The sequence below is a fragment of the Entelurus aequoreus genome, linkage group LG06 (assembly GCF_033978785.1).
Source record: "Entelurus aequoreus isolate RoL-2023_Sb linkage group LG06, RoL_Eaeq_v1.1, whole genome shotgun sequence".
Lineage (NCBI taxonomy): Eukaryota > Metazoa > Chordata > Actinopteri > Syngnathiformes > Syngnathidae > Entelurus > Entelurus aequoreus.
This window is the reverse complement of record NC_084736.1, coordinates 77267105-77287789: the sequence shown is the minus strand read 5'-3', so window position 1 is coordinate 77287789 and position 20685 is coordinate 77267105. Positions and strand designations below refer to the sequence as shown.

The 20685-nt window shown below is 38.3% G+C and overlaps 1 protein-coding gene across 4 annotated transcripts in view; it reads right to left on the bottom strand.

The window, feature by feature from the left end:
• erlin2 (ER lipid raft associated 2) overlaps positions 1-18211 on the bottom strand; it is a 39864-nt gene extending 21653 nt beyond the window's left edge. For 2 of the 4 annotated variants that reach the window (XM_062051588.1, XM_062051590.1), the window contains exons 1-8: positions 18069-18211; positions 13595-13720; positions 13401-13508; positions 10842-10923; positions 8788-8834; positions 8588-8649; positions 8386-8511; positions 4839-4912 (exon numbers count right to left, since the gene is read on the bottom strand). In XM_062051588.1, the coding sequence (XP_061907572.1) occupies positions 4839-4912; positions 8386-8511; positions 8588-8649; positions 8788-8834; positions 10842-10923; positions 13401-13507 (498 nt within the window). In that variant the 5' untranslated portion in view covers position 13508; positions 13595-13720; positions 18069-18211. The remainder of the gene's footprint in view (positions 1-4838; positions 4913-8385; positions 8512-8587; positions 8650-8787; positions 8835-10841; positions 10924-13400; positions 13509-13594; positions 13721-18068) is intronic. The other 2 variants (XM_062051589.1, XM_062051591.1) reach the window with 2 other exon arrangements.
• Positions 18212-20685: the final 2474 nt, after the last annotated feature.

Here is a 20685-nt window from a genome sequence, read left to right as displayed (position 1 = left end):
ACATTTCAGTCAGATTAAATATCTCAAATAAGGGTGATATTTGCTTATTTTCTGTCTGATAAGATAATTCTTCTCACTAAGCAGATTTTATGTTAGAGTGTTTTACTTGTTTTAAGGGTTTTAGTCCTAAATGATCTCAGTAAGATATTACAGCTTGTTGCTGAGATTTGATGACCTATATTGAGTAAAACATGCTTGAAACTAGAATATCAACTGTTGCAAAGCTGTGTCATCAACACTCACAAGTATAAAACTACTTTTTTAAAGTAATCATTTCTTATTTCAAGCATGAAAAATAAAATCATGACATTGACACAATTGTGTCTCATAATTAAAACAGATGACAGCCAAATGGACTTTGCTGTTTTATTTTCAATGAAACAATAGAAAATACGTACTCATATAATAGTACGGTTGTTATTAGTGATAATATACTTATTTTTAGGTATTTTTGAGTTCATTGAGGTTAGCTAATTTTACTTGTTTTGGAAAGTCTTGACAAGCCAAATGTTATTGTTCTATTGGCAGATAATTTTGCTTAGTTCAAATAAAATACCCCTAATTTTTTTATTTATTTTTCCTTGTTTTTGTACACTGACTTTTTGCAGTGTAGTTTTGTTGCAATGCATCCTATTGATACCAGTGCAGCCTCTAGTGTCAATTGTAACACATTAAGGGTGTGTGTATGAGCTACATGGGACGGAGTTGCTGTTCTTATTTACTGAAATTTCCCCATGTAGGCAAGATGCACATTCATTTTTAAATAGTCCTGCGGCCCGGATCCGGCGTTTGACATCTGTCATCCAGACGAAGTAATAGCCAAAACAATGTTTTTGTAGGTAGACCTGCAGAAGGACCATTACCTTTGCCAGAAGGGAGCAGTGAGGTAGGGCTTCTGCCCGAGTGAACTTGTCGAAATTACACCTCCGGGGTGAGTCAGCGCGTGTCAAAATTCAGACGAGTCGACGGCTAGCTTCAGCCCCCTCGAATGACGCGGTGTTTGACGACGGCGTGTTCGGATATGCCCTGTGTGCCCCATCTAATCACATTCTCCCAACACCCACGGTGTACGCGGGGGGCTCAGGTGTTCAACTCCCCTTGCTCCCACAGAGAAAGGAGGGGGTTCAATGTCTGACAATTTGACTACGAGGTTGATAGTCCACTCAGACTCCTTTGAATCGAATTGTCAACTGTTCTAAAACAACCCTGGTCGGTGGTGTTCTTGATAGTTTTTGCTTTAATATTTTTGGATTTGAAGCCAACTGCAAGTCCACTTTTAAATGAGATTCTAAAATTGGCTGCTAGTAAGGAGATGACACCTGATAATGATGCACTTGTGCAAACCAAAAGAGGCCAAGTTTTCAGGGGAAAAAAGTAAGTCTATACTACAGTGTTTCCCACACATTCATTTATTTGTGGCGGCCCGCCACGAAAGAATTACATTCGCCACAAATAAAATAAAAATAATAAAACAATTTTTTTTGTTTGTTTGTTGTTGTCCTGTCCAGCTTCTCAGGCAAATCATATAGTTGATGTAGATGCCCATATAGGCTGTTCAGATTTACTTTACAAAAGAGAAGTGTAGGATACTTCTCTTGTTGCCTTATTTGTATTTGACCACTACTGTTTTCTGTTTATTTGTTACTGACTGTGGCAGGACACCTCTGCCTCTGTTTCACTTTATGTTGCTGGTAAATAATATGGTTGTAGTAGCAGGCTAAAGTTAAAATATTTAGTATGCACTAATTAAAGGGGCAGAGCTTTAAGAGACATTTTAGCTTTTATATTTTATAAGATATATTTTTTGTAAGAACCACAATTAATAAATATATTTCAGTAAATAACTTATTGTTCAAATCTGTATATAAATATGTACATAAAGTGTTGTAATTATATTGTAAAATGGATGGATGGATGGATGGATGGACGTTTAAAGCAAAACTGTTATTAATTAGTACATTTTTTGAGCCTTTTTAGAGAAAATCATATCATTGTAGTAAATTATGCAAATTACTCGATGATGTCATGTGACCACGCCCATAGCCACGCCCCCACCGCCACAGGTATCTTGGCAGTTTATGGGAAACACTGTACTAGTCTTTAAAATGCGGCTTCAGACACCGATTGACCTTAAAATAGAGTTAAATACAGTGGAAATAGTTCAGTTCCGAACATTTTTGAATTATTTTTTTTTTTGTATTTGTGTACTTGTCTGAAGCTGTTAATGTTTTGTAACATATGTATAATAATAGTGTAGCATTCAGACAGACTTTATAGCCAATCTTAATTCTTCAACAGTAGAGATGTCCGATAATATAGGCAATCCGATATTATCGGCCGATAAATGCTTTAAAATGTAATATCGGAAATTATCGGTATCAATTTCAAAAAGTAAAATTTATGACTTTTTAAAACGCCGCTGTACGGAGTGGTACACGGACGTAGGGAGAAGTACAGAGCGCCAATAAACCTTAAAGGCACTGCCTTTGCGTGCCGGTCCAATCACATAATATCTACGGCTTTTCACACGCACAAGTGAATGCAACGCATACTTGGTCAACAGCCATACAGGTCACACTGAGGGTGGCCGTATAAACAACTTTAACACTGTTACAAATATGCGCCACACTGTGAACCCACACCAAACAAGAATGACAAACCCATTTCGGGAGAACATCCGCACCGTAACACAACATAAACACAACAGAACAAATACCGTATTTTCCGCACCATAAGCCGCCCCGTGTTGTAAGCCGCACCTTCAATGAATGGCATATTTCAAAACTTTGTTTACCTATTAGCCGCCCCGTGTTATTAGCCGCACCTACGCTACGCTACAGGGAATGTCAAAAAAACAGTCAGATAGGTCAGTCAAACTTTAATAATATATCACAAACCAGCGTTCCAACAACTCTGTTCACTCCCAAAATGTAATGTGCAAATGTGCAATCACAAAAATAGTAACACTCAAAATAGTGCAGAGCAATAGCAACATCAATAACTCAACGTTGCTCGAACGTTAATGTCACACAACACACAAAATAAACATTTAAAGCTCACGTTCTGAAGTTATTACTCATCCACAAACCCCTCGAATTATTCTTCTTCGGTGTGCTTCACTTGTTTTTTGACACCATCTATGATGTGGACGCGCATGCAGTCATAGATCAACAGGGACGGAGCTGCGTGAAAAAAAGTCACCCGGTCCCGTCGCTCATCTTTTCTTCATCCATCCATCCCTTCGAGTTAGCTTTTATGAGGACGCCGGCTGGAAAGTTCTCTTTTGGCAAGGTCTTCCTTTTGAATATCACCGTGGGTGGAAGTTTCTGGCCGTTAGCATGGCAAGCTAGAACCACAGTAGGACGACTTCTCATTCCCTGTGGTGCGAATATTCACCGTACGTGTTCCAGTTGTATCCACAGTGCGGTTCACATGAATATCAAAAGTCAGTGGAACCTTGTACGCGTGTCTCTTAGTAGGAGACATTTTGTGGTCTTTACAGAAACACACAAATGAAATGAAACATAATATCCGCGCGCTTCTTCTTCTACGGGGGCGGGTGCTCACCTTGGCGGTTGCTTACAGTAGAAGAAGAAGCGCTTCCTCTTCTACGGGGGCGGTTGCTTACCGTAGAAGAAGCGCTTCCTCTTTTACGGGGAAAAAAGATGGCGGCTGTTTACCGTAGTTGCGAGACCTAAACTTTATGAAAATAAATATTAATATTAATCCATATATAAGGCGCACCGGGTTATTAGCCGCACTGTCAGCTTTTGAGAAAAATTGTGGTTTTTAGGTGCGGCTTATGGTGCGGAAAATACGGTACCCAGAACCCCTTGCAGCACTAACTCTTCCGGGACGCTACAATATACACCCCCCACCTCAACCCCGCCCCCCCAACCCCACCCACCTCAACCTCCTCATGCTCTCTCAGGGAGAGCATGTCCCAAATTCCAAGCTGCTGTTTTGAGGCATGTTAAAAAAAAATAATGCACTTTGTGACTTCAATAATAAATATGGCAGTGCCATGTTGGCATTTTTTCCCATAACTTAAGTTGATTTATTTTGGAAAACCTTGTTACATTGTTTAATGCATCCAGCGGGGCATCACAACAAAATTAGGCATACTAATGTGTTAATTCCACAACTGTATATATCGGTATCGGTTAATATCGGAATCGGTAATTAAGAGTTGGACAATATCGGAATATCGGATATCAACAAAAAAGCCATTATCGGACATCTCTACTTTGGACTTATTTTTTTTTGTATTTGTGTACTTTTCTGAAGTTGTTAATGTTTTGTAACATATGTATAATAATAGTGTAGCATTCCGACAGACTTTATATCCAATCTTAATTCTCCAACAGCTGTTTTGAGTTTGACACCTTATATAATCTCGCACACATGAGGTGAGGGAGAGGTGAGGCAAGGTACGTTTACAAACACCAGAATTTTTAAACATAAACATGTCGTTGAAATCAATTCATCAATGATGAAGGAAATGTGTGGTAGTTGGGAGAACATTTACCATCCCGTATAAAGCAGTGGCCAGTAAAGTAGTATGTTCCTAGTTAACACATGTTGCAGGAGGTGCAGACGAGAGTGAAACACATAGTACCTGTCCGTCCCTTCTTCTCCCGACATCCTCTTTTTTATGGAGAAACTTGTTTCCAAATACTAACTTTTCCAATTCGGAACCCTGACTAACAGCCAATTAAGTTTGTGATTGGAGGAGGTTCTACTTACTTGGCAAAACACATTATTGAAATGGATAGTTACAAAATGTCAAACTAAACAAAGCTTTTGGGTCAGTGTATTTTCAAAGATGTTTACAGTACCTGTATGATGAGACCAGGTGCCATGCCTGTTAGATCTTCTTGCAAGGTTATTTTGAGGTTTTCATCAATTTGGTCTGTGGAAAAGATGGAGGGTGTTTAGATAAGAATGCACTTTGGACTGAACTACTGCAACTGAACCCTGGAATCGTATAAAAAAACGTGGTGCAGTCCTTAAACGTTAGTGTGTCCCCAGACTTTAGTCCATATAGTGTATGTTTTAACAATAAAACAGTACACTACTTACCTTCCAGGAACCATTTTTATTACGGTCATACTTTGCCAAGCATAAAAATGGCTAAATCAACTAAAAATAGCGATACTACAGTAGTATTGGCCATTAGATGATACCAAACCAGTCCGACCACACTGCTCAGTATTGTGACCACTGAATGGCTGAGCCTCAAGCAGTATTACTATATTACAATAAAAGAGTGCCAAGGTGACTAAAGTTAAAGTTAAAGTACCAATGATTGTCACACACACACTAGGTGTGGTGAAATTTGTCCTCTGCATTTGACCCATCCCCTTGATCACCCCCTGGGAGGTGAGGGGAGCAGTGGGCAGCAGCGTAGCCGCGCCCGGGAATCATTTTTGGTGATTTAACCCCCAATTCCAACCCTTGATGCTGAGTGCCAAGCAGGGAGGTAATGGGTCCCATTTTTTATAGTCTTTGGTATGACCCGGCCGGGGTTTGAACTCACAACCTACCGATCTCAGGGCGGACACTCTAACCACTAGGCCACTGAGTAGGTCTAAAGGGTGTTATTTCATGTCTAGAGCAATGTTCCCTCTAATTTGTCATGTGTGTGAGGAAAGGCAAATACTCCTTGAGCATTAAGTGGAGCACATGTGAGCAACATCAGACGTGCACACTGTGGCCACACCTGCAGCACACCTGTCCCAAACCTGACTAAATAACAAGTTACATTTCTTATTATTATAATCAAATGACAGCAGTCACTTCCACTTGATTATTTTCTAATATAAGTGTTTTGGCCCACTTACAATGACAAGAACAACAAATATTGTTTTTCATGAGCTGTGTACTAGTATTGTATGTCTGGGTGGGGGTCTTGCTTCGGAAATAATTTGTACCCCTTTCAGATATCGCATTTAGTTCCCATTAAAAACATTCACATGTTGCACAATGAGATGTAAGCACTGGACCATGTGTACATTCCTGGAACTTTGTTTGTAAAATATATATCTTTTTATTAGTATTTCTTTAATATAATAACAGCATTTCATTATTAATATTTATAAATTAAGATTCTTAATAAATGACAGTAGAATGAGCACACATTTAATTGGTAAATCATAGTGTAACGACCTGGAATTACACATAATGTGCGCTATTGGAATTGTCCGACTTTTTGTGTGGCTGTAAACTAGGGATGTGCGTATCGATCCTGTGGTATCGATATATCGATACTCACACGCTACTCATTTGGCATCACTTTTCTGAAAAAAGTATCGATATAAACCAAAAAACGGCGTGTGGGGGGTGCGAGCATCACTTTCAGATGTTTTTGATGACTTACTTAACTTACTATGTGCTGGGACACCCATGTACCTGGCAGAGTATAGAGCTGGCCCAGTCACGTCACAGGAGACAGCGAATGAGCGTCGTCAACGTGCAACACACACACACAGCCAGCCGACAGCGTTGTTACTTTTCCTGAACAGCAATCTGAGACTTCAGTAAAGTGTGACGTGTGACGACATATCTCGAGTACACTAAAGGTGTGATGGTGTCAGACATTTTTGTAGATCATTTTTCCAAGTTCATTTTCTCAGGGAACTGTCTTTCGTATGCAGGTTTATAGGACAAGGAAATCCTAGTTTATTGTGATAAGGAAATTATTGACTTTGCTTCAGAGAAGTGTTATAAGTTTACTTCCACAAAGAGGTTTGAAACATAACATTGCTATGAATAATTGTTTTAAGCTTTTTCTACCAAGACTTTTTTTTTGAGAAATAAGAAAAGTGAAAATGTGTATATTTTTGTTTATATTTAATTTATTTTTCATATTTATGTTATTTATTTTAATTTTACTTTTATTATATATTGACCATAATAAATGCGGTATAAATAGTCTGTATTTGTCTTGTGATTTGTCTTAAATAATAACAATAGTAATAATTAGGGATGTCCGATAATATCGGCCTGCCGATATTATCGGCCGATAAATGCGTTAAAATGTAATATCGGAAATTATCGGTATCGGGTTTTTTATTATCTGTATCGGTTTTTTATTTATTTATTTATTTTTTTAAATTAAATCAACATACAAAACACAAGATACACTTACAATTAGTGCACCAACCCAAAAAACCTCCCTCCCCCCATTTATTTCTGTTATCAATATTCTGGTTCCTACATTATATATCAATATATATCAATACAGTCTGCAAGGGATACAGTCTGTAAGCACACATGATTGTGCGTGCTGCTGGTCCACTAATAGTACTAACCTTTAACAGTTAATTTTACTCATTTTCATTAATTACTAGTTTCTATGTAACTGTTTTTATATTGTTTTACTTTCTTTTTAATTCAAGAAAATGTTTTTAATTTAGTTATCTTATTTTATTATTTTTTAAAAAAAAAGTACCTTATCTTCACCATACATGGTTGTCCAAATTAGGCATAATAATGTGTTAATTCCACGACTGCATATATCGGTTGATATCGGTATCGGCTGATATCGGTATCGGTAATTAAAGAGTTGGACAATATCGGAATATCGGATATCGGCAAAAAGCCATTATCGGACATCCCTTGTAATAATATTTTTGACTGACAAAAATTGCCAATAAGAAATTAATGGTATCGGTATCGATGAAAATTCAAGAAAAAGTATCGGTATCATATCGAATCCTAAAAGTGTGGTATCGCCCATCCCTACTGTAAACGCATCACTGGCTCAGTGCCATATGTGCATGTGTTGGCACAAGTGAGAAAGAGCGAGCGGCTGCTGTTGATATGACAGATGGCAAAGTTGGTTTTGGTCTGGTTTGTACGGCAGAAAATGACCAGTTTTGCTAGATAGAAATTGTTTAGCAGTGTTTTTGGTCATGTGTTTATAAAGAGTATTGCCTAATAAAGTGATCGATGGAATTCATGTCCTCCTTAAAGCGTCTCGACAGACGTTACAATAATTGAACAGTGATGACGAAAACTGTTGTCTCTGTTGTGGCTTCTTGTCGTCAGTTACTTTGAAAATTGCTTTCTTTTTATTGGATTTTGTGCGCGGCATAGATTTGCCGTGGGCAGAGGACTCGTGAGCAGTGCGCAATTGCACAGGCGCGCACCTTAGAGGGAGCTCTAGAGCATGCTCATAATGTTGAAAAATGTATTTAGAAGGTAGTAAACCGTTTTCTTTTTTGTTCTAGCTATGAAAATATTCCTACTTAGTGGAAATTCAATTATGTTAAAAAGGTTGCTGAAATGCAAAGGGTGTATTCTTTTTAGGATTGACTTGAAGTATTAGGTGCTTCCAAGCAGATGTTCCATTAAAGCAGTAGTGGCCCATTCCGTACATACCAAACAGGCCAATGTAGACCTCCTGCAGAGAGTGAACACTGCAAAACTGGTTGAGTTCGTGGTGCACCTTGTTGAATATCAAAGCTTTGTCGTAGTCCGCAGTGAAGTTCTTCACTATGTCAAACACTGCAGAGGAAGAGGCAGGCATGATGGCCGACACGCAACATGCACACTTGTTTTTACACAGGATTGCATTTCCTACCTGCTGAAGGAACAAGGTAGTTGACCACCTCTATGCGATCAAAGTAGATCATCACTCCTCCACTGAGTGAGAGTTACAATATTCAAAGTTAGTCAAACTATTAATACCTAAAACCATTTTATACAGAGTGTATCATTACACATGCATGCGTGGAGTGTAAAATGTGATACTACTGAAAATAACCAAAATAGGAACCCTACCTCGTGCCACAGGGGACATTCTTCACCTCATCTGTCTGCAGTGTCGTCTATAAGGCAGGAATAACACAATTTATACCATTTTACAGATGCCAGGAGCAATTTACTAAAATTCATGACTAATCAGTAGTGCTGTGCAATACAACAATATATATTGTAGTACGACAAAATGGTCTATGGTACGATATCATTCTCTATTGTTAATATTGTATTTTTAACATCGGGGTTACAGCTAATGTAATTTCAGCATCACAGCAGTTGCATTTTTTGCTCACTTGACATAACTTTACGACAAAACCAGTCTGCCATTACAGCAAAAACGGAAAGCACAATGGAAGCCAAACCAACAAAACCCAAAGAAAGATCGGTGCCAAAAAGAGGGTAGAGGAACATCTTTGTTTGGTTTTAGTTTGGATGAAAAAAGTTATACATCGCCCGAACAATGGTAATCTGCAAAACAAGGCGCCAAAAAGTAATTATGAATGACTTTGACGTGTCTACAACTATTGAAGACACTGCATGAAAAACAGTAGAGAGACAGTGTTAAAATTTGACGAAATAAATACAAACAGCAACGAACCTGACAGAGTTGATATCCAGGTATATACACTACCGTTCAAAAGTTTGGGGTCACATTGAAATGTCCTTATTTTTGAAGGAAAATCACTGTACTTTTCAATGAAGATAACTTTAAACTAGTCTTAACTTTAAAGAAATACACTCTATACATTGCTAATGTGGTAAATGACTATTCTAGCTGCAAATGTCTGGTTTTTGGTGCAATATCTACATAGGTGTATAGAGGCCCATTTCCAGCAACTATCACTCCAGTGTTCTAATGGTACAATGTGTTTGCTCATTGGCTCAGAAGGCTAATTGATGATTAGAAAACCCTTGTGCAATCATGTTCACACATCTGAAAACAGTTTAGCTCGTTACAGAAGCTACAAAACTGACCTTCCTTTGAGAAGATTGAGTTTCTGGAGCATCACATTTGTGGGGTCAATTAAACGCTCAAAATAGCCAGAAAAAGAGAACTTTCATCTGAAACTCGACAGTCTATTCTTGTTCTTAGAAATGAAGGATATTCCACAAAATTGTTTGGGTGACCCCAAACTTTTGAACGGTAGTGTACATACATATATACATACACATGATTTCAAGGAGAAAAAAAGCTGTATCATGATCGAGATTTATATTTTAGACCGTATCACACAACACTAGAACAGTGTACAGTAGACGTCTTCAACAGGGCGTCTGCAGACATACTGCAGATGGTTCATTACATTTTTGATTGATAAGACTGTCTTTATTTTAAATATTTTTTTTAATGTCTGTGGCGATGTTTTCACAAACTTAAAATTTCTTCAAATACACATTAACACACTGTAAGGTAGTTTATAAACTACAACAACATGGACACCATACTTACTGTGCTTTGTAAGTTTAAAATAAAACCATGATCAAATAATTACATTATTGTATTAATTTTAGCATTTGAGATAGCTAGCGATTAGTGCTGCAGGTACCTGGTAGTAATTAGCGCACCAGTTGGCAGCTGTCATTAGCGGTGCAAGCTGCCAGCTGGCAATCAGCACCCAAGTCATCTAACGATTGGCGCGCTAATTTTAAGCCAGTATTTAGCATGCCAAGTGTCGGCTAGCGATTAGCGCCACCACTATCAGCTAGCAATTAACGCACTAGTTGTCAGCTAGCTGTAGCTATTATATTATTAGTTGCAAGCTAGCCATTAGCGGCATTATAATGTATTGTTTGAATGTCTTTGTAATGCACAATGACAAGGTACCTTTAGGATCAGTTTAATTTAAAACACAATTGTATACAGGATATATAAGTAAGGGGTCCCTCATTCATCAGTTTGGGGCTCCTAGGTCTGGAAAACTTCAAAGAACCCTGGTGTACAGTATATAACGTGTGTGGTTTAACATCAGTATAAATACGTTGTGATTTCATTTGTGCATGGAAGAGTAAAGAGATGTTTGAATCTACAAGACGAATTATTGTCACCATGAGCTTTGATTATTCACTTGGATCACCTGGACAGACTTGTAGGTGGTGATGAATGGAAGCATAAGATGGAAACCAGGTCCACTGGTGGTGGTCAAAAGAGCTCCTCCCCTGGATTGCAAACACAAGTGACCCAAGTAATATAGAGACAGATTGTAAAACAAACTCAACAAAGACATAACAGAAAAGATAACTGAAAAATACAATAGCACCAGTCGAATGTTCCTGAGATTTTTTAAATTTGGCCACATTTATACAAGAAAAATCTCCCTACATTGGCAAACCAAACTTGTTACCAAAAGTATCTAGAGCAGTCGGAATACTCCTTGGATATAACATGCCAATAAATAAATGAGCCATGGGTCGCACTTAAGAGACCCCCTCTTTGTCTCGGTTGCGCACATGACATATCAGTCACTTTTACTGCAAAATGATAATACAAAATCAGAGCAGATGTCGTACCCTCTGAACGAGTCATACATAAACACAGGTAATGTACAAAAGCAGACTAATCACAGCCTTGGTGCAACACAAGGTCATATTTTTTTAGAAGTGCACGGAATACTACGCAGGATGTTTTGTAGGGGGAGGAGCGAGCCGGTATAGTGTTCAGGTTTAAGAGATTCAACCCGAAATTGAAAATTGGAAAAATGCAAAAAAAAAAGTGTACCTGGAGAGCAGCAAAGCGGACTTGCGTATTCAAAAGTCAAAATGTGTGCCAAATTCCAAAATGTCGGCAAACAACATCTGTCTAGTGGTTAGAGTGTCCGCCCTGAGATCGGTAGGTTGGAGTTCAAATCCCAGCCGAGTCATACCAAAGACTATAAAAATGGGAGCCATAACCTCCCTGCTTGGCACTCAGCAACAAAGGGTTGGAGTTGGGGGTTAAATCACCAAAAATGATTCCCGGGCGCGGCGCCGCTGCTGCCCACTGCTCCCCAAGGGGATGGGACAAATGCAGAGGACAAATTTCCCCACATCTAGTGTGTGTGTGACAATCATTGGTACTTTAATCTTTAATCTTAAAAAAAGTCTTGTGGATGTACTACCAGTCTGTGGTTGCCAGTGTTCTGTACTACATCGTAGTGTGCTGGGGGAGGGCAGTACATCTAAGGACAGCTCAAGACTGGAGAAACTGATCAGGCGGGTCGGTTCTACGATCGGAATAAAACTGAACTCACTGGGTACTAGGATGACAGGGGATGCAGAACAATAACAGTGCAATACTTTTTCATAACATGGTCACTACTGCCTAGTTTCTCTTGTTATATTCTTATTTTACTGTTATATTTGTACTCTCATTGTTGCTTTTTATTTTTATTCTAATATTTGTCTATTTTGTTTCAATTTATACCCCCATTATTTACTTTTTAAATTCGATCTCAATTCTGTACACTGCTGCTGTAATTGTAATTTTCCTGAGGGAACTCTCTTGAAGGAATCAAGTTCCTGAAGGAATCAATAAAGTACTAACTAACTAACTAACTAACTAACTAACTAAACCTTGAGTTGGGCCTCAGACTCATTTCTTATGTTTGTAGTTTTGATCAGACTCTCCAGTATTCCATTTTTGCATTGTTGGGATTGCGCCAAACCATATAAATTTAACTAACCCCTGCAAATGATCCTTGACCTTGCAAATTTGTCAAATACTAGTAATTTCCTCACACATTTTAGACAATAATCCTAATTTTTGCCATTTCAAATTGTTGCTAACGTTCTACAGACCACTAAGCAGCGTATTACATCCTCTAGCCAGTAATATCAGGCATTGAAAATAAAAGCACGCTTGTCGTAGCAGTCACAGATGAAACATGGATCAGGCCTCGGACAGATTTTGTGTGGTCCTGTAAAAGGACACAGAAATGATAAGCCTTCCCTGCTTCCATCTGTGCGATGCCGAGAACAGAATGTCTACAATATCAACCAACACGCTGGGATGGGAACGCCACCTGGTGGTAAACTGGAGATACAACTCCCAACATTCATGTCAAAAACATAAAAGCTCAGAAAATAATTACTTAATGTGAATGCACATTAAATAGCGTCACACAAAACCCTTTGATTAAAAAAAAAGATATAATAACATCTAAAGATGCAATTTTATCTTTAAAAACACTGTAATTCTTACAACTTTTTGAAACAAACAAACAAAAAAAATTATAAATTTTCGGTTACAAAAATTACCGAGAAAAATAACACTCAATTTTGCAGAGACTATTTGGTGTTCTGTCGAATTCTTAGTATTTTCTAGAACCAATACAGAAATGATCTTTAAGTCAAATTCACATGACGCAAGCTCGCAGATAACTATGAACTCGTTAAATTTGTCAGTCTAAAGGAATTTCGTCAAAAGCCCAACCCTTAACTGGAACCCTTCCAACTGTCAAAACAGAACACAACAAGATGTCATTCAACATTAGCACCGTCCAATTTACTCCACGGCAATGTGATATTTATGACACCGATAAATAACGAGGCAACTTTCAAAGACAGATTTGAAGCAGATGGCTCAGTTTAACAGCTAAACTGACTAGATACCTCTTGACATGTCAGGCACAAAACATCCAAGCGTGCTGCTCACTCACCTGTAGTAAACTCCAGTGTGGCCTTCATCGATCTTGTGCACGGAAGCCAAAAGTGCTGCTCCAGCAAGAGCCACAATAATTGAGAATATGGCACCCCACTGTGCCATCCTGGTGAACAAAACAGACAAGACAGCATGTAATAATCAGCGGCGAGTAGCTAGAACCCTGAATACAATGTCAACAGAAAATCTGACCTGCATTTAGTCAGCAGTCTGTGTAGTAGCGCATGTATGCCGGCTTCTTGCTACCTGGTTATCTCCTCTCGGCTAAGGCTTATCCTGGCTTCAACTGACCTTTGTCACCCTTAAAGAGGATTGAGTCTAAAGTATGAGAGATGGTCATTTCTGGTGGTAAAATTAACTCACAATACCTTTAAAAGTATGAGGAATCATATTGAAAGTATTAATGTTAAGTCCGAGCTGTGATGCTTGATGAGGTAATGTTTAATAACATGGAGACATGAGATCAACTATCTGGATGACCTTTCTCCTCATTAGCCAATTATTTTTTTGTTTAGTCAACAAAAAACAAGTAAGCGGGTTAGATCCTCTGTGAAACATTACTAGAACAGCAAAACAGACTATATTTAATTTCACACTTACTATTTTACATGCATTAGTGCGTTTATACTAGGGGTGTAACGGTACGTGTATTTGTATTGAACCGTTTTGGTACGGGGGTTCCGGTTCGGTTCGGAGGTGTACCGAACGAGTTTCCACATGGACATATTAAGTAGCGTAACGCACGTTGTGTAAACAATGCACACCGAGGCACAACACACGGCATGCTAGCAGCTAACGGGCTACGATAGACTGACCATACGTCCTCTTTTCACCGGACATGTTCTCTTTTGCGGAGCTGTCAGGGCGGAGTTTCTTAAATGCCTTAAATGTCCGGCATTTTGAGTTAGGGTTGCGTGTATTTTCAATGTACGTTCAGGGTTAAGAAGGGGTTAAAAACAAAACAAATTGTGCGCGCAGCAGCATTCGTGAGGGAGGGGCAGAGACAGAGCGAGAGAGAGAGTTATGATAAACGCGCATGCGTCGCCAGGCTCTGCTTTTTATCCATAGATTTATCAGATTTAAATTTTTATTATCTATAGCAGGGGTGTCAAAATCAATGTTATTATGAATTTTTGACCTATCCAAGGTTCCCATTACTTCACATCAAATATTCCACTAAGAAAAATATTTTTGGTGGAAGATTTTGCAAATTTGGTAAATAAATAACCCAAAAATGTATATTTGTTGTTTTCTTACTGTACCGAAAATGAACCGAACCGTGACCTCTAAACCGAGGTACGTACCGAACCGAAATTTTTTTGTACCGTTACACCCCTAATTGATTGTTTGAGTTTTTCCACGGTTATGTTGACACTTCCTTTCCTTTGATAGCCAAGGGGATAATAATCAGGGGAAGGTTACACTTTAAATAAAAATGTTAACGTTTATTTTTCTCCTGGTCCATATTTCCATAGGTCATCAAAAATATCAATAATTATTGATATCGACCAATATAAAAAACTTATATCGTGATACAGTTTCCTGCCCTACACTTAACACGCACCAAACATGATGATTACCTACGGCATCTATCGTGGTATCTATGGTGTAACCACCCCTTTTCATCGCCCAAATCAAAAATATTAATCAACCCCATATTGGCTGCGTAGCGAAGGGATGTCCAAACTTTTACCAAAAAGGGCCACAAACTGAAAAGCCTTATTGATATTTAATTATTAAAAAAACAAACAATTGTGTCAGCTATAGGTTACTCAGTATATTAATGATTTATTAGTTACATTTCTACTTTTTCCTCATTACTTACCATTTTTTGCTCGTTTTTCTTAATTTTTTAGTATTGTTTTCCCCCCATGTAAGAATAGAATAAAAATAATATGATTGTGTAACTAGGTAATGCAGTGTATTTTATTTAATTATTCAAAATTACAATAAAAAAATTTGGCTGGGGGCCGGGCTGTAATACCGTAATTTCCGGACTATAAGCCGCACCTGACTATAAGCCGCACCAGCTAAATTTAGGGGGAAATACAGATTGCTCCATATATAAGCCGCACCCGACTATAAGCCGCAGGGTTTTGATGTGTAATTACCGTAGTATATAGGGGTTCCTGCTACCACGGAGGGGATTGTCGGGACAGAGATGACTGTTTGGGAACGCAAAGCGTCCCATTTATTAACAATAAATCTTTCAATTATTCAATCAAACTTTCACATCTTTGACATGGCGAACAGCATTCGTGCAGAGTACAAATAATACAACGGTGCAAAGTAATACAAAGTGCTCGCCTGTACGTTATCAAAATAACCAGCCTACCGGTATATGAAAAGTCAGTCTTTAATCATTGTGTCATCGTCTTCCTCCTGCGTACTAAAACCACCGAAATCCTCTTCGTCGGTGTCGGAGAAGAACAGGCCGTAAATAAGCCGCACCCTTGTATAAGCCGCAGGGACCAGAACGAGGGGAAAAAGTAGCGGCTTATAGTCCGGAAATTACGGTATATATACATATATACATATATATATATATATATATATATATATATATATATTCCTCGCGCACTAATTGACTGAAAGAGCACGCACTTGGTGCGATGATGTCATGTTATCGATGGGAAAATGCATTTTTAGACAATATGATTTACCTGAGCGGCTAGGAGACCCAGAGAGTAACAAGCGGTTGCCTTGTTGCCTTTCCATTAAGAACAATACACTAGTTTTTAGTGTAAGTTTGCTGGTTTCAAGAAATGTAATACCGGGCGCATATTATTATGTTAAGATAATGGCACTAGCATTTACTTAATTTAAGAATATTTTTCAACATATTGAGAAAAAAGGTCTCATATTTTTTTTTCTATCAAGAAAAGTGCACTTGTTATTAGTGAGAATATACTTATTTTAAGGTATTTTTGGGTTCATTGAGGTTAGCTAATTTTACTTGTTGTGGAAAGTCTTGACAAGCCAAATTGTATTGTTCTATTGGCAGATCATTTTCCTTAGTTCAAGTAAAATACCCTTCATTTTTATTTTATTTTCTTGTTTTTGAACACTGACTTTTTGCAGTGTAATGTGTCCAAAATTCTGCCTGTACGAAAATCTTAATGTTCATGTTTATTACGGTTGTAATCATTGTTTTATAATTGATTGAGACTTTTATTAGTAATTTTATTAGGAATTTGTACATGAGTTTATTAGTGGCAAGGTAACTGTCGACCTGTTCATAAACTATTTTTTCCATTACTTTCGAAATGGAACTGAGAATAGAAACAGGTCGGTAGTTGCCAGGTTCCAATTTGCTTCCTTTTTTAAAGAGGGGAGTTACTCTTGCTATCTTAAAATATTTTGGTACTTGGCCTTGTGTAATTGAGAGGTTTATTATGTGCGTGATGATCGGGGCAATGGTGGAGGCAGAGTCCCTGAGGAATCTGGAGGGGATATTGTCAAGGCCGGTGGCCTTGTTTGGGTGGAGCGCACTCAATTTTTTAAGCACCTCATCAGCTGAGACCATTTCTATTTTGAAATCGTTGTTGGATACTCCTAGCTTTCTGTAGAAGGCTTTAATGTGTTCTACACCAAAGCGACCAGAGTGGTGGGACAGCTTGTTGACTAGAGTTGCGGCTATGCTGGTGAAAAAGGTGTTAAGTCTGCTTACTACCTCCATTTTGTCTGTAATAAGGGAGTCACCCTCCTTGATGCTGATGTTGGTGAGTCTGGTTTTTAGTTTCTGGCTGCAACCGGGAAGCTGGTTGTTGAGGATTTTCCAGAGCTCACGTGGCTTATTTGTGTTTTCCTCTATTTTGTCATTAATGTAATTTTTTTTTAAGGATTTAGTCAGGTTGGTTGTCTTATTTCTTAATTTATTGCATTGCTTCTTGAGTGTTGAAAGGAGTGATTTGAGGTTATTATTGGGTTGTTTATCTACTTCAGTTTTACACTTTTGGTATTCGGAGTATTTTCTGTCTCTGTCTTTTATGGCAGCTAATAGGTCCAGATTCATTAGTTAGTCTTATTAAATGTTTTAATTAACTAACTATAATTTGTTTGAAGTGGATTTATTTTGAGAGCTTTAAATATTTTAGACAAGCAGTAAGATAGAATGAGAGCGGAAACATGCAATCGTCACTTCCGGTAACGACAGACCCATTTGAAACAGCACTATATTGTCAAAATGACACCATTGTAGGCGTTGTACATGAACTATATCCTCATACTCTAGTGTAAGTGTCTTCCCCTTTTGTCGCTGGCTTGTCTGTCCACATCAATTCAAAATTTGGCAATTAGCAAAATAAACTGTAGGTAGTATTATTGTGCCGAATGACTTTAAACATGAGGATCCGTTGGAAAGTGATTAAACAGCAGACATTAAAATCTCTAAAACAGGCTTCGGGTTTCCAATATTATCGGAGATTGCGAGGGTAAAGTTGCTTTTACCGTGTCATTTTTTGTTTAGAGTACATGTTTTTGCTCTAATGTTCGCTATCTGACTGCCGGAACCTTCATTTCCACGTTACTGTTTTGAGTCATTTAAGCTGAGCTAAGGCTAGAATGTAACACACATGTTTCCCCCAGACAAGTTGACAGGTAACGACACGTTATATTACCGCATGCAGGCTCCAAAGTGTAAGCGACCTTGCTGGAAGGTTCTTACCTTTGATTTTAGTCCAAAATGACGGCGAGCAGGAGAGAAGCACAACGCACCTCAAGCACCTGATAACTTCTTCACACTTTCGCCGTGTTGCTGGCCCTGGGTTACTCGGAGCGCTATCGGCCTCTAGTGGAGGAAAGACTGCACTACAGGTTGTAATAGATAGTACTTTATTGATTCAATATACAATATACAAGACACTACAGAGTTTATTCACACTTCTCATAACAACAGTGGTGGGCCGTCAGGGCCAGCAAGGCCTTCTCTGCTGGCCTAAAACAAATCATGACCATAAATTTAATATAAGTTAATTTTATTTTTAATTGACTTTAACAAAAAAAGACAAAAAAAAAAGGGGTTGTTTCTTTTTGTTATTAATATTCTGGTTCCTACAATATATATCAGACCTGGGCAAATTAAGGCCCGGGGGCCACATGCCCGTTGAGCTTTTCAATCTGGCCCACCGGACATGACCAAATAATTTTTTTAGATCTTTAAGATGGAAACTGTAGCTGCCATTATGATGTGCAGTGATGTTTTCTAATGACCGTAAGTCTTCAACTATACAAAGTACAAACCCTGTTTCCATATGAGTTGGGAAATTGTGTTAGATGTAAATATAAACGGAATACAATGATTTGCAAATCCTTTTCAACCCATATTCAATTGAATGCACTACAAAGACAACATATTTGATGTTCAAACTCATAAACTTTGTTGTTTTTTTTGCAAATAATCATTAACGTAGAATTTCATGGCTGCAACACGTGCCAAAGTAGTTGGGAAAGGGCATGTTCACCACTGTGTTACGTGGCCTTTCCTTTTAACAACACTCAGTAAACGTTTGGGAACTGAGGAGACACATTTTTGAAGCTTCTCAGGTGGAATTCTTTCCCATTCTTGCTTGATGTACAGCTTAAGTTGTTCAACAGTCCGGGGGTCTCCGTTGTGCTATTTTAGGCTTCATAATGCGCCACACATTTTCAATGGGAGACAGGTCTGGACTACAGGCAGGCCAGTCTAGTCTTATTTATTTATTATATGCCTTTTACTGAATATGCACAATCACCATTTTTAATATTATGCGATAACGCCTTTCATACTGTATTTTGTTTGTTTTATGTACTGTATGTCAGTGGTCCCCAACCACCGGTCCGTGACACATTAAGCTACCGGGCCGCAGAGAAACATGGAATAATTTATAAAGGACTGCATTTTCTCCGACTTAACTTTGGCCTGTCCCACTGAACACACCAATAAGCTTGTTTATAGATGTACAATACAACTCCTCATAGGAAGTGGTTATATTTGTTATAACTGTGTGACATGATACAATGCACACTCGTGAACATATCAAATACAAATGTGACAGATTGTAGCCGAAGGCTGATTTCCATCTGCATCTCATTGCAAAGAAACAAGTCCCCACTCATTCAGCGTTATAGTGACTTGTATTTTTCATGCACTGATTTTTTGCTGTATTTATCTGGCACAAGTGGAAAGCCGGTCCCAGAAAATAATGCCTACATTAAACCGGTCCGTTCGATCGAACCTTAGGGGTTCACACACCCGACTCATCGTGTAGATAAAAACTTCTCTCTATCGGCGTATTATGGATACCCCCCAAACAATGTTCCCTCTAATTTTCCATAGGTGTGAGCAAACGCAAACACTCTTTGAGCATTCAGTGGAGCACATGTGAGCGACATCACTGTGGCCACACCAACAGCACACCTGTCCCAAACCTGACTAAATAACAAGTTAAATGTTTTATTATTATAACCAAATGACAGCAGCCATTTTCATGAGATTATTTTGTGATATAAGTGTTTTGGCCCACTTACAATGACAATAACAAAAAATATTGTTTTTCATGAGCTGTGTGTACTAGTATTACACAGGTATGTCTGGGTGGGGGGTCCTGTTTTGGATATAATTTGTACCCCTTTCAGATATCGCATTTAGTTCCCACTAAAACATTCACATGTTGCACAATGAGATGTAAACATGGGATCATGTGTACATTCCTGTAACTTTGTTTGTAAAATATATCTTTATTAGTATTTCTTTAATATAATAACATAATTTCATGATTAATATTTATAAATTACGATTAAATTATGAATGTTTTATTATTTTTTTCCACTTAAGAAGGGTTCAGTGAATGCGCATATGAAACTGGTGGGGTTCGGTACCTCCAACAAGGTTAAAGGCCTACTGAAATGAATTTTTAAAATTTAAACGGGGATAGCAGATCCATTCTATGTGTCATACTTGATCATTTTGCGATATTGCCATATTTTTGCTGAAAGGATTTAGTATAGAACAACAATGATAAAGTTCGCAACTTTTGGTCTCTGATAAAAAAAAGCCTTGCCCCTACCGGAAGTAGCGTGACGTAGTCAGTTGTTCGCCTCCTCATATTTTCCTATTGTTTTCAACGCAGCTAGAGCGATTCGGACCGAGAAAGCGACGATTACTCCATTAATTTGAGCGAGGATGAAAGATTCGTGGATGAGGAATGTTGAAGTGACGGACTAGAATGCAGTGCAAGACATATCTTTTTTCGCTCTGACAGTAACTTAGGTACAAGCTGGCTCATTGGATTCCACACTCTCTC